The sequence below is a fragment of the Nicotiana tabacum genome, chromosome 23 (assembly GCF_000715075.1).
Source record: "Nicotiana tabacum cultivar K326 chromosome 23, ASM71507v2, whole genome shotgun sequence".
In the NCBI taxonomy this organism is placed as follows: domain Eukaryota; kingdom Viridiplantae; phylum Streptophyta; class Magnoliopsida; order Solanales; family Solanaceae; genus Nicotiana; species Nicotiana tabacum.
The window spans coordinates 7,807,584-7,822,447 of record NC_134102.1 but is presented as its reverse complement, the minus strand read 5'-3'; the positions used below and the strand labels follow the sequence as shown (position 1 = coordinate 7,822,447).

The following is a 14,864-nucleotide window of genomic DNA, read 5'->3' as shown; positions in this document are numbered from 1 at the left end:
CGGGTCTTGACCCATTCATCATCCTCGATCTCACCTTCAACAATGATTCGAAGAGAGGGAATTTCAAATTTTGCAAGTATTACAACTTCAATGCCATAAACCAATAAGTAAGGTGTGGCCCCAACAGATGTGCGCACGGTTGTGAGATATCCCAATAATGCGAAAGGCAACTTCTCATGCCATTGTCTAGAACTTTGAATCATTTTCCTGAGGATCTTCTTGATGTTTTTGTTTGCTGCTTCAACGACACCATTGGCTTTGGGTCGGTAAGGGGTAGAATTGCGATGTATAATTTTAAACTGTTCACATACCTCCCTCATCAAATGACTGTTCAGATTTGCAACATTGTTGGTAATGATAGTTTTGGAATACCAAAACGATAGATAAAGTTGGAATGTATGAAGTCTACCACTGCTTTCTTGGTGACGTCTTTAAAAGTGACTGCTTCGACCTATTTTGTGAAGTAATCAATGACAACCAAGATGAATTTGTGCCCATTTAAGGCTTTCAGCTCGATCGTCCCAATGACATCTATACCCTAAGAAACAAACAACCAAGGTGCTAACATAGGATGCAACTCTGAAGGAGGTGCATGAATCAGGTCACCGTGTATTTGACACTGATGGCACTTCCGGACAAAACTAAAGCAATCCTTTTCCATAGTCATCAAGTAATAACCTGCCCGCAGGATTTTATTTGCGAGGACATATCCATTCATGTGGGGCCCGCATACTCCTGAATGCACTTAGTTCATGATCTTTTCGGCTTCTTTGGCATCCACACACCTTAAAAGATTCAAATCTGGAGTTCTCTTATACAATATTTCTCCGCTTAAGAAGAAACTGCTGGCAAGCCTTCTAATGGTTCTCTTTTGGTCTCTACTGGCCTGCTTGGGGTATTCCTTTGTTTTCAAGAACCTTTTGATATCATGGTACCATGGTTGAACATATGGTTCTACTTCAACTGCATTATAATAATCATTTCTTTCTCGAATTTGAATCTCCAACGGGTCAATATGGACATTGCCCGGATATGGCAGCATTGCAGCTAAGGTAGCTAGTGCATCAACTAACTCATTGTGAAATCGAGCAATACACCTGAATTCAACGGATTTGAACTGTTTGCTGAGATCTTCCACATGTTGTCTATATGGGATAATCTTGATATCTCGAGTTTCCCATTCGCCTTGTGCTTGCCGAATGATCAAATCAGAGTCTCCCGTGATTAGTAATTCTTCTACATCCATGTCAATTGCTATGTTCATGCCCATGATGCAAGCTTCATATTCAGAAGTGTTATTCGTACAGAAGAACTGATGTCGGGCCGTAACCGGATAGTGCTGACCAGTGGGCGAAATCAAAATTGCCCCAATCCCGACACTTTTTGCATTTACAGCTCCATCAAAGAACATTTTTCAAGCATTGGTGTGCTCTGGAATTATTTTAACTAAGGTTACTTCCTCGTCCGGAAAGTATATACTTAGGGGTTGGTATTCATTATCAACCGGGTTGTCAGCTAAATGATCCGCCATGGCTTGAGCTTTCATCGCCGTGCGGATGACATAGATAATGTCAAACTCAGTGAGCAGGATTTGCCATTTTGATAACCTTCCCATAGGCATTGGTTTATGGAATATGTACTTCAGAGGATCCATTTTGGTTATGAGATATGTGGTATAAGCCAACAAATAATGTCTAAGCTTTTGAGCAACCCAAGTTAAGGCACAACAAGTTCTTTCCAGCAAAGTGTACTTGGCTTCATAACCAGTAAATTTCTTGCTCAAATAGTATATGGCTTGCTCTTTCTTCTCGGTAACATCATGTTGCCCACGGATTCAGCCAAAAGAATTCTCCAGGACCGCCAAGTATAAGAACAAAGGCCTTCCAGGCTCAGGCGGAACCAACACCGGCGGATTTGACAAATATTCTTTGATTTTGTCAAAAGCTTCCTGACACTCATCTGTCCATTTAATCGCTGCATCTTTATTTAGCAGCTTAAATATGGGCTCACATGCGGTCGTGAGCTGAGCGATGAATCTACTAATGTAATTTAACCTTCCCAGCAAACTCATGACCTCTTTCTTGGTTTTCGGAGGTGGTAGATCTCGGATAGATTTTATCTTTGTTGGATCCAACTCAATACCCCTCCGTTCCCGGATGGAACCCCAAATGCACATTTAGCAGGGTTTAATTTTAAGTCATACTTATGTAGACGCTCAAAGAACTTTCTCAAATCTCGCACATGGCCTTCTTGTGTTCTAGATTTAATGATTACGTCATCAACGTATACCTCGATTTCTTAGTGCATCATGTCATGGAAGATGGCGGTCATAGCTCTCATGTATGTTGCCCCGACATTCTTCAGACCGAATGGCATGACCCTGTAACAGTAAGTCCCCCATGGTATGATGAAAGCTGTCTTTTCTGCATCTTCTTCATCCATCAGGACTTGGTGATACCCAGCATAACAATCCACAAAAGACTATCTCATGTTTGGCACAATTGTCGACAAGGATGTGGATATTTGGTAACGGGAAGTTGTCCTTAGGGCTTGCTTTGTTCAAATCCCTGTAGTCAACACATACTCGAATCTTCCCGTCCTTCTTTGGTACTGGGACTACATTGGCCAACCATATGGTGTATCAGACTACTCGGATCACACCAACTTTTAATTGTTTGGCAACCTCTTCTTTAATCTTATCGCTGATGTCTGTTTTGAATTTTCTTTGCTTTTGTTGGACAGGTGGTCAACCGGGATAAGTTGGCAACTTATGTACCACTAAATCATCACTTAGTCCTGGCATATCATCGTAAGACCATGCAAACACGTCTTTAAATTCAAACAAAAGTTGAATCAATGCATCTCTAGTTTTTTCCTCAGCGTGAATGCTTATAATGGTTCTTTGATCTCTTCTGAGCTGCCCAAATTAACTGGCTCGGTTTCATTTAAGTTCAGCTTAGGCTTATTCTCAAATTGTTCCAATTCTCGTTTTATTTACCTAAAAGCCTCATCTTCATTATATTCTGGTTCTTGATTCATTATTTCATAATTAGATAGCGTTTTAGGATTTGAGCCTGAAGTCCGCAGGCATGTCATGTTATATAAGTCCGTATTATTAGAACTGAAAAGAGAAAGATAAGAAAAATAGCATAATCAGAAAGAATAACAGGAAAAGATTCATAGACGATGAAATATTGATTTCATTTCATTGAATTTGAAGATAGGAGGGTTTACATCGGAATTTGAAAAAATAACAAAATAAAACATTCGAGTTACACCCTAAAATAACTCGAAATGCAGAAAAGATGGCAAGACTGAACTACCGGGATTCCCGCCTGACACGGAATGGAGTAGCCTTCCAATTTTGAAGCTTAACATTTGGCCCCATGTATTGCACCTCAGCAGTGCTTGAGCCTTCCCCCGGTTGGACCATGTGGGCTTCGTACAACATTTGCCTCATTGCCTCACAGATGTCCTCAATTTCTTCGGCCGTGAAGGCATCTTCTTTTTCTTCTATATACCTTGGCTTAAAAAATGACTTGGCGAGATGCGGGACTGGCTGAGGCAGGACCCATCCATTTTTCTTACGTTCATCAGCCCATTTTTCGTCGGTATTGGTAGCTTGGAAACCTATGCCAAAGAACTTCTTGTTGGCAGCCAAGGTAACAGGTTCTGTGACGCCCTATAAGGATACCCCGAGCCCTTTCCCGAGATTGTACCTATATTTGATCATCTCACTGGCGATCATGATTGATGCGCTTGATAAACAGGGTTGTGGACATGGGGTTCCTTCTTCGCACTGGTCGGCGACTACGATTTCAAAGGCTTGGTAGACGATGTGTTCACTTCCCTCTCTGGCCTCCAGACAGAGGACTGACAGGTCCCTGTAGATTGATTGTTCATCTTCTCTGTGGATAATTATTTCTTGGTTTTCATGTTCGAATTTGATCATTTGATAGAGATTAAAGGGCACAACTCCCGTGGCATGGATCCATGGTCTTCCTAAGAAAAAGTTATAGGAAGTCTCCATGTTCAGAACTTGGAATGCTACTTCAAAATCTACGGGGCCAATGGTTAGGATCAAGTCAATTTCCCCTATCATATCCCTTTTGACACCGTCGAAAGAACGCACGCAAACATTGTTTGGTCTGATCCTTTCAGTCCCAATTTCCATCCTCTGTAATGTTGATAGAGGGCAAATATCGACTCCGGACCCGCCATCCAATATGACCCTTTTCACATAATATCCCTCACAATTAACAGTCAAGTGAAGGGCATTGTTGTGGGCGGCTCCTTCGGGAGGCAAGTCGTTTCGGCTGAAGGAGATTCAGTTAACCTCAAAATATCGCTCTGCCATTCTTTCTAACTATTCAACCGTGGTCTCAATTGGAACATACGCCTCATTCAACGTCTTTAGAAGTACCTTTTGGTGTTCATTTGAGCTCATCAGTAGAGACAAGAGTGAAACTTGAGAGGGGTCCTTTCTCAGTTCATCAATTACAGCATACTCCGAGGTTTTCATCTTCCGAAAGAATTCCTCCATTTCTTCAGCAGTTACAGGCTTTTTGAGAGAGAAACGCTTCTACTTGGTTTTGTTCAATTCTTCTAGGTTATGATACTTCCCAGATTGGTTTGTTTCATTCACTCCCCACTTAACTTCCTTCCCTTTATATGTGACAATTGTCTGATTGTAGTTCCAAGGGAAGGCAATAGTGTCTTTTATGGGATTTTGTGGCATGCAAGTAATGATCAAAGGCTCATCCAGCCTAGGTGGAATGACTGGCCTCCGTGCCACGTAAGTCCTTTTTGGTACATACATTTTTGGCAAACTTGGCGTGGTTTTCCTCTGCTCCACTCTTGGGAGGGTTTAACATGAGTTGTCCCTTTTTTGGGGGCTCTTGGGACGTAGAGAATGGCCTCTTTGGCAGGCGCTTCCCCTGTCTTTGCTTCCCCATCCTTTTCTTCATTTTGGGGAGTGGAATTCATCTTTTTCTCATCCCTAACCTATTTTGCCATTGTTTTAGGTTTCTTCTCTGGATCAGCAATGGCAATAATCGCTATTAATGCGGGGTCAAATTCTTTGTCTTCACAGATCATCCCGATGACCGGCCTGTTATTGTGGGCTGGTAACGGGTTGTTGGTTACATTGGGAACTTCCTCATCCCTTAGCACTACCCTCTTCTGTTCGATCAGGTTCTCGACTGCTCTCTTAAGGGTCCAACAATCTTCAGTGTCATGCCCTTCCGCCCCGGAGTGATAAGCGCACCTGGTACATGGCATGTAGGATGAAGATTCTGGGTTCTGTATGTTCGGAGGTTCAGGCTGCAACAGGCCCATTTGGACTAATTTTGGAAAGAGGCTGGAGTACGACTCGCCAATGGGTATGAAGTCAGCTTTTCTGGGTGGTTCACGGTGACGGGTGTTATATTGGTAATTATTCTTTGGTAGACGGGGATTATACGGGGCTTGGTGAGGAGGGTTGTTTCTTGGAGGTGGAGCTCTGTTCTGATTGTAATGTTGCTATGGCCGGGTGTACGGCTAAGCATTCATTACTGCATAAGGATGGGGGGCCATAGCATAGGCTGCATCCTGGTGGGGGTAATAATGCTGTGGGGCTCTGGAAGGTGGACCAGAATAATCCCGGGGTCGCCGAGAGTTTCTTAAGCTCAAAGCCATCATGGCTCTCTCTTCTTTTTTCTTCCGGCTTGCTAAACCTCCCGAGCCGCTCTGAATGGCTTGGGATGTGGTTCTTAGAGCTGATTGCCTTAAGATGCGACCTATTTTTAGGCCGTTTTCTACCATTTCTCCAATCTTAATGGCCTCCGCGAATGGTTTGCCCATGGCAGACATCATGTTTTGGAAATAATCGGCCTCTTGGGCCTGTAAGAAGACACTGACCATCTCGGTCTCATCCATCGGGGGTTTTACCCTAGCCGCTTGTTCACGCCATTTGATAGCGTATTCTCGGAAGCTTTTCGAGGCTTTCTTTTTGAGGTTGGTCAAAGAATTTCTGTACGGGGCTATATCAACATTGTATTGGAATTGCCTTATAAAATCCCGGGCCAGGTCATCCCATATATGCCAATGGGAGATGTCTTGGTCCATATACCACTCAGAAGCAATTCCGGTGAGGCTTTCTCCGAAATAGGCCATTAACATCTCCTCTTTTCCACCAACACCCCTCAGTTGGTTACAATATCGCTTTAAGTGAGCAATCGAGTCTCCATGCCTATCATATCTTTCGAACTTTGGTGTTTTGAAGCCGATGGGTAAATGCACATGAGGGAACATGCACAGATCCGCATATGAAATGCTTTTCTAGCCACTCAGGCCCTACATGTTCTTGAGGCTTTGCTCGATGCTTTTAATTTTTCGTGCTATCTCCTCTTATTCAAGATTCCTCGCGGCTTTCTCATGTTCTATAGGAGACTCAAATTGTGGGTGCTGAGGATAAGAATTTGGGGTAACCCGAGCGGTGTCCAATTGGAATTGGGGAGCTTGGAAAGTAAAAGTTGATGGTTTGAAGGTTTGTTGAGGCAGTGTTGGCTGTTCCATGCTAGAGGCTAGTGGTGCTGTGAACACTGTAGATGATATTCCTGAAGATGGTGCCTGGGGGCGAACCTCAGAAGGCATACCAACGAAGTTGGTTGACATGGCGGGGTACCCAAATGGGATGAATGGGTTGGTCACTGGGATAGGGACATTGGTGGTTCCTCCCGTCCTGGGGAGCAATTCAGCGAATCCAGGGATAGTACTGAGTGGTTCCCTGCCGTTGGACCAGGCGTCCCATATTTTTAGCATACGGCATCGTAGCCTTCTATTTTCCTCAGCAGCTGCTGACTCTGACTGCGGGATAGCCAATACCGGGCTATCCTCGGGCTCAATGATGGGTAGATGATTTTCTGAGGTCATGTCGATACTTTCTTTAGATCTCGTAAAATAAGGGTGTGAAGCCAGATTACCACCACAAAACCAACCACCTAAAATAGAACCTGTTCTTTTGGAGCACACACAACAAACCAGTTAGTTCGAGACATTTAACACATACAGAATCACATATTTGGGGATGCAATGCACCTAAACAGTTAAACGTTTTCCTAAATATTTTGCAACGGCTGTGTGTTTCATCCCGACTTTATTGTATATCTCTTTTGTTTTCTTAATTACTTTTTTTAGGGTTATGATAAAATCCTACGTGGATTGACTACGTATCATGAAGCCGCATGAATCAGATCATTACGTAGTTCAGGGGATAGGTATGAAATAACAAAGCACATTTTTTCATTTCATTAACAAAGATATCTCCTTCTTCGTTTTTTGGTTTTTCATTACAGGGAATTAAAGTACTGAAGACTATAAAGGAAAATAATACAGACTCAAAATAAATGACAAAATAATTTTGAACAAAACTCTAGAAAGTAGTAAAGTACAGACTCGAAAATTGGAAAGTCAAAAGTACACAAGAGCCTCGACTGGTCTTCTTGGAGCTTGTGGGGAATTAGGTGGTCTTTGCGCGGGCCTTCGCGCAATATCTTCTTAAAAACGGTCTAAGTCATCCATTACCTGGTGGACGAAGGTCATCATAGAAGCAAAAAATATGGACCTAGTCATGTCTTCACACTCGTGACATTTCATCACGACATAGTGAGCTATCTCCTTAATCCTGGTTCTGATAACTACTTTCTCTTGAAGCAGACGCCCAATTTGCTGTGCCCGGGCCTCCAATTTCCTTTAGAATTGTTATTTCTTTGCCATATTTTTGTCTCAAATGGTAGGCCTGTTCTTCTGCTCCCTTAGCTAGTTTTGTCTGAGCATCTAGCAAATCCTTTTCGGTTTTTATCAAGTCAGCTGCATAGTCATGGACCTTCATTCTTATATTCCGGAGTTGGGCTGGGAGCGCCTCGTTCTCTTGGTTTAACTTTCTCTTTTCACCTTCAGCTACCTGCGCCTACAAATCATTGTCAAATGCGAGGTTTCTCAATTTTTCCTCCAAGGAATGGATAGTGGCTTGATATTTCTTATCTTTTCCTCCCCAGGCCAATCGTTCTTGGATTTTGTCACAAAAAATTTGAACATGAGGCCTCTTGGCGGGCCTTTCTGGCTCGGGCTCCGGTTCTTCATCAATGCAATTCCTTTTTTCAAACCATCCGGCATAGCCCGGATCTACATTGCCTTTGGCAAGATTAGGTACTTGGGTGTCCTCTTTTAAGTATCGGCACCCATTTCAGATTTGTTGAATTAAAGCTTCAGGAAGTGGGGCTTCAGGATATAGCTCAATAACTTGGACACTCAAGTCTTCATCCTTAGGCACTACTTGATACTTTCCCAATTGCCTCAGAACCCTTTGGGGTACATATGGTTGGACACTTCTCAAGCCCATCAATAGCAAATAGTTTTTTGTGGCTGTCATGTATATGACTTCCCTTACTGGGAGCCATCCTAAAGTCCACTCAATCTAATTCGCCTTTAAAGTTCTCAAGTGGGCAATCCAAGCTTTAACCCCTTCTGGAGAGTTGTAATCTTTTAACCCTTTCCTCATAACTCTCAATAAAGTTGCTCTTACTTGGGCCGTAGCTTATAAATTTCGGATGATGGCAAAGATGTTCAATTAACCACATTTGTAGAAGGATATTGCAACCTTCAAAGAATGTCTCCCCAGCCTTACACCATGTTAATGCCCGATAGATATCCGACAATATAAGTGGAGCAAGTGTGTGATATTCTTTGGCAATTAGGACTTGTGCAATTCTAGCCATACGGATATCAATCGTCCCTTTTTCATTTGGGAAGACCATGATGCCCAGGAATGCCACTATGAAAGCAAAGCGACGATGAATTTTCCAAGTATCTTTGCTTTGCTTGTTTTTCAACCCTTTTTCATGCATTTCAAGCCCATTTAGATGTCCATACCTGGAGTACAGGAAGTAGAAAGAACAACATCCATCATTTACATTGTTCTTCCTTATTTGTTTACTGATGTTCAAAATATCAAAGAACCGGCGCACAGAGGGAGGCCTTGGGAATATAAATTGTTGTTTTCTCAAGTCCCGGCCGAAACCAGTATATCCGGCTATTTCGTCCAGGGTGGGAGTGATCTCAAAGTCCGAGAAGCGGAAGACATTGTGAACGGGATCCCAGAAGGGCACTAAAGCCTTGATCAGATCATTCCGGGGCTTGACTTTCATAATATCCGTGAGAGCACCTAAATATTCTACTACCCAGTCTTGACCATCTTTACTCAAGTCATGCCACCGCATTTGAAGCTGCAGTGGAGCCTGCTCTACAACATTTAACGGCGGGTTCTGGACAGTGTTCATTTTGTACCTGAAAATGTACCCTGATTGCTATTAAATTTGCTTGCAAAACCTAGTTTTTCATGACTTAGAACTAATGGAATCAGATTTACTATATTTGATTATTTTAAATGAAATGGTAAAACTACTAATTAAACTAGCATATTGTACATGATAATATAATATAAAAGCTAAATTATTACATTAGTGATAACAAATCTATCTATTACTACTTTAATAAATTTTCTAAAAAATGTGTGTGTGCTGTTTTTGCTTCTACTATTACACACGCACATACAGATTTTGTGAATATATATAAAGCTTTAAACATTTTTTTTTTATAGTTTTAAGAATATTTTAACATAAAAACTACCATGACTTAAATGACTCAAGCAGTATAAATAACTAACCACTCTCAACCAAACAACTTTATGCAATATTCAAACAGAACACAGATTTTTGATAACCAGTAGAATCATAGTCATGATACAACAAGATTTAAATATTTACATTATTTAAGGAAGTACCTTGATAGCAGCAGAAACAAATAAGTAAGAAAATAAGTCTCTGAAAGTTTGAAGTAAAGAAGCAGCGATGAAACCCAATAAGGTAGGAAGAATAGCCGGATTTTTAAAAGAAAACAGGAAAGGATTGTATATTTTTGTCTCTGAAAAAATCAAGATTGATTTTCAGAAGTTTTTCTTTTGGAAATGAAGAGAAAACCTTAAGATAGTGCAAGATTTCTGTGTGTTTTTGTGTGTGTAGGTGTGTAGCTATTTCGGTGTATATATTGTATGTCTTAATTTGTCCGCCCTATAATGAAAAGGGAAGAGTGTATTTATAGAGTAAATGAGTGAAAAGGGATGAGAATTAGGGTACAAAAGAATCTGCCAGAATTTCCATAAATTAGGAAAATGGCATCTTTCTTAACAGAAATGGACAACTGTCCAATTTCTAGTACCTTCCTTATCTCAAAAAATGGACAAGTGTCCAATTTCTGGATATTTTTGGATCTTATCCCTATTTTCCTACTCAGCATTGGGTCATTTGTCCCTATTCTAGAAGTTTTTAGTATTTTCTGAATAATTTTCAGAATTGGGATTCCAAAACTGACCCTTAAGGGTCTTGGAATTTTCTTAGAACCAGATTGGTTCTGGGCCTGAGTCAGGTGACTTTGGGCCTAAGGACTTTGGGCTCTTAATCTTCTTACAAAGCTATAGGCCTGTCTATTCAGACATGCCCAATTTATGAACCAAGTAGAATGGACCACTTTAGTGAGGCCCAATTCTTAGCCAAACCAAACAACAGTAAAAATAAAAATAAAATAAAATAATGGCAATTAATTTAAAAAAATAAACAACAAAGCAATAATACTAAAAATAAACTCAAAACTAATAAAGATAAAATAATAATAAAAAAAAAGAAACCAAAGAAGGAAAAATAAAGTAATCTAACACTGTTTTTACTTTATCTTAATTAAGTTTGTTTAATTAATCGATTTTAACAGAATATCAGACAGTAATAAATAAATAAATAATAATAAACAAAAAAGAACAATAATCGACAATATACACAAAAATATAAAGATGAAAAACAGAAAATAACATAAATATACAAAAAAATAAATAGATCTAGCCGTTAAAAACCCTCATGCCAAGACTCCCATATGGGATCTGAGATCCTTGATGGGAGATCTTGGCAGGAGGATTATTAAACGGACTAGGTTGGTTTTAGGGTTTTGAAAAACAGATCTAGAGTTTCAGAGATCCTAGATCTAAGATCTATGATTATTGGTGGGGGTTTTGGGGATTTGGTTGGTAGGGTGAGTTTCAGGGAGGTGAGGAGAGTGTATGGGTAAGTTTGGGTGGCTTTGGGGTGTCGCTGCCGCCGTAGGCGATTTCCGGCGACGGCTTAGGATGGTGGTTAGAGAGATGGGGTTATGGGGGTCGTCTCTAGGGTTTGGGGGTGTTTCGGAGAGAGAGAGAGAGAGAGGTGTGAGAGAGGGGGGTGAGACGGGAATGAGGGGGTAGGAGAGGGTTTGGACATATATATACTTAGGGGGAAGGGAGTTCCGGGCCGTTGGATCTATTGAAGATCAACGACCAGGATCAATTGGTGCTTGAAATGGCACCGTTTAGGTTTAGGCGGGATTCTAGACGGGTTAGGGGATTGGGCTAGGTAATTTTGGGCTAGACTTTGGGGATTGGGCTGGTTTTTACACTGGCCCAGTTCGATTAATTTAATTAGTTCCCTAATTAATTTAATTAATTCCAAAAAATCTAATTAACTTAACTAAAAATCCTAATTAAATACTAGGCTATCTTAATTTGTAAAATTAATTAACTATTTACCCTTATTATTTAACTAATTAATCAATCCTAAGTTATAACAAGTAAAACTACTAATTTTAACATTAAAACTAACAATGTCAAAAATAAATAATTTTTATGATTTTCTTTTAATAATATGATTAAATTGCGCAATTAGGTGTTAAATTAAATTAAAAACCTAATAATGCAAGATGATGAAGGTTTAAATAATTTTTGTTAATTTTCATGACTTCAAAAATGAAAAATAATGCAACTAAATGCAAATAATTTCAAATAATTAACAAAAATCCTAAAACAAATCTAAAAAAAATAAATATGAATAATTTATTTATTAATTTTGTAGGAATATTTTGGTAGGGTAAAAATTACATGCTCACAGGCGGTACCTCATCAATGGGCACTATGTTGTTATTTTCACCGTGATGGCCGGACTCATTATCAACATGTAGGGGTGGTGATTGAGAGTTTGACATTTTGAGCTTTAACCTGAAATTAGAGACACTTCAAAGAACAAGTGTAAAGTAGTGTGTGTTATGAAAATCTGTATCAAATAACCACTACTATCATTTGCCCCACGGTGGACGCCAAACTGTTTACCCTCAAAATCGAATAAAAATTAAATTTGTAAGTGGTTTTAAGGATACGCGGATTAACTTGATACAAAGTGATAAATTAAGTTGCAATTGAAATAAACAATGATAAAGTAAATTCAAACCATACGAATTGGATAATTTCAATCTCGGAAGGTTAGCCACCCACCCTCGAGCCAGATGCACTTTGATCGGTATCACGATACAGAAGAACAAGAGATTAAAGAGAAAAATAATAATGTATTGCTTTGAAATGCGTGTTACAATGTGCTAAATGAACCATGAGACCTCCTTTATATAGTAGATGAGTCCTATTTTAGGTACAATTCTATAAAAGGTAAAAAATATCTTGATTTGCCGATTGCCAGTTTCTCATTGATACGTGCCGAGATTCCCGCCGCAATATCCGACCGGTCACGGATATTTCGGTCTTCTGTTATGCTAACAATATTTCTTCGAGCTCGTTCGGGGCTAGGATCGATTCCAGGATCATGGCCTCGATATTCTCAAAGGCGGGCGTTCCAACCCCGGGTTCTAGCCCGGTGGGACTTGGGGTCGATCTTCAGTCCTTTATTGCCATGTTCCGAACCTAACCTACTATGTCGTAGGTGAGCTCGATTTCGACCGTATACAATGTTATTCATTACTTTTTGGTTACCAAATTTAATCTAATACTATCAGCCCACAGAAAACATATGTTAATGGGACAAAAGCTGAGCGGAGTTTACTGCAAAGATGTAAACTATCTATAAGATCAGGGGCGGAGCTCAAGTTCTACTTACGAGTTCGACATAACTCAATGGCTTTAGTTATGTATACGGTCGAAATAGATTTCGGCCTTAGCACGTCCGATCGAGTTCAAACGATGATTTATCAAAGTGAGATTTCGAAGGTGGAGCAAACTATCCTCGAACCTGGGGAGGCCGATCCATGTCAAGTTCGATATCATTACCAAGCTCGAATCAAAATCTACCATGCTGACAATCCAGAGACCAACCGACATTGACCTCGAATCAATTCGAGGGCTCGAGCCAGGATCGGCCTCGAACCAAGATCATGAGTTCGGGCCGAAATCAAGCTCAAACCAAAATCGAGGGTTCTAAGCAAGATCGAGCTCACAGACAAAAGCCGTTGCAATCCTACTATAGAGAATCTTGGCAGAAATTATGGAAAGACTGACTTATCATGGGTCTCCCATTGAGTGTTTATTTTATTATGCTTAGAGCCAAATCCCTCCACTATAAAAGGGCTTGGTTACTATTTCTGTAAGACAAGATTTTCCAAGGCTTACATTATAATAAAAGGGCTATATTCTTCTACAGAAAAGAACCTTTCTTTTAGATTTCTTAGATTGATTCTATTTATTGAATCCTGAGATTCATTGTTCCTGATAACCTTATCTATTTTAGCATTTTTCCCTAATCTATATTTACACTTTTTATTTATCCTTGCATTTTGTGTTAAGTTACGCCACATATCTTTGGAACTACGTATAAATTCAACTCTATCCATTTTTCGGGTAAACAGTTTGGCGCCCACTAAGGAGCCGAGGATAACAATGGTCATTTGATATAAATCTGAAAAAATACGCCATTGTGCTTTGCACTTATTTCCGAAAATATCTTGAATTTCGGATCAGCTACGAATAACCACCAATCAAATGGCTTCACCGATCGATTACGAAGCTGGCCTTCAAGATGAAACCAACAACTTGGCTCCCGGGGCCGAAGGCCAATTAACGATAGCTTGGCACTCGAGGCTCGAATCGAAGTACCCGAAATTCGAACCGGAATACCATTGGATGTCAATTCACAAATAGCTTTGGAGGCGAATCAGCGTTCCGAACCAGAAAGAAGCATTCAGGGCGGTACTCGATCCGTAGCCCGAGACACCCAAAACGCAAGAGAAATCGGAGCCAGCTTACGTATGATCTATGAGATGCTACAAGCCCAACAAGTAGCGATAGCTCAGCTACAGAGCCAAACTCGCGCATAAAGCAGGCCGGATTCCAATCCACTTTGAGAAGTCACCCCCAGAACAGAGCCCGCCGTAGTGAAATCTAACGAGTAAGAATCGGGAACTACTCCCGGAATTACTAAATTGCTCGATGAACTCACAAAACGAGTCGAAGCCAATGACAAGAGGGTGGAAACGTACAATTCCAGGGTCGATCAAATCCCGGGGGCTCCACCAATGATAAAGGGGCTTGATTCGAAAAAATTCATACAAAAGCCTTTTTCGTCGAGTGCGGCACCAAAGCCAATCCCCAAAAAATTCTGTATGCCCGAAATTTCCAAATATAACGATACGACTGATCCTAACGAACATGTCACCTCTTACACATGTGCTATAAAAGGCAACGATTTGGAGGACGATGAGATCGAATCCGTGTTGTTGAAAAAGTTCGGGGAGACCCTCTCGAAGGGAGTGATGATCTGGTACCACAATTTAACGCTGAATTCCATCGATTCTTTTGCCATGTTAGCAGATTCGTTCGTAAAAGCACATGCTGGTGCCATAAAGGTTGCAACAAGGAAATCAGACCTCTTCAAAGTAAAGCAAAGGCAGGATGAAATGCTGAGGGAATTCGTATCCCGATTTCAAATGGAACGCATGGAATTACCTCCGGTCGCGAACGATTGGGCCGTACA

At 40.7% G+C, this 14,864-nt stretch overlaps 1 protein-coding gene across 1 annotated transcript; it reads right to left on the bottom strand.

Annotated features, from left to right (window-relative positions):
• Positions 1 to 745: 745 nt before the first annotated feature.
• LOC142177026 (uncharacterized) lies at positions 746 to 1,246 on the bottom strand. Its single transcript, XM_075245485.1, has one exon. The coding sequence runs from the start codon at positions 1,244 to 1,246 to the stop codon at positions 746 to 748; it is 501 nt and encodes a 166-aa protein (XP_075101586.1).
• Between the last annotated feature and the right edge of the window lie 13,618 nt (positions 1,247 to 14,864).

Bases quoted from the DNA above. Each gene is read 5' to 3' on its own strand.
- LOC142177026 (XM_075245485.1), bottom strand. From the start codon at position 1,246: ATGGATGTAGAAGAATTACTAATCACGGGAGACTCTGATTTGATCATT.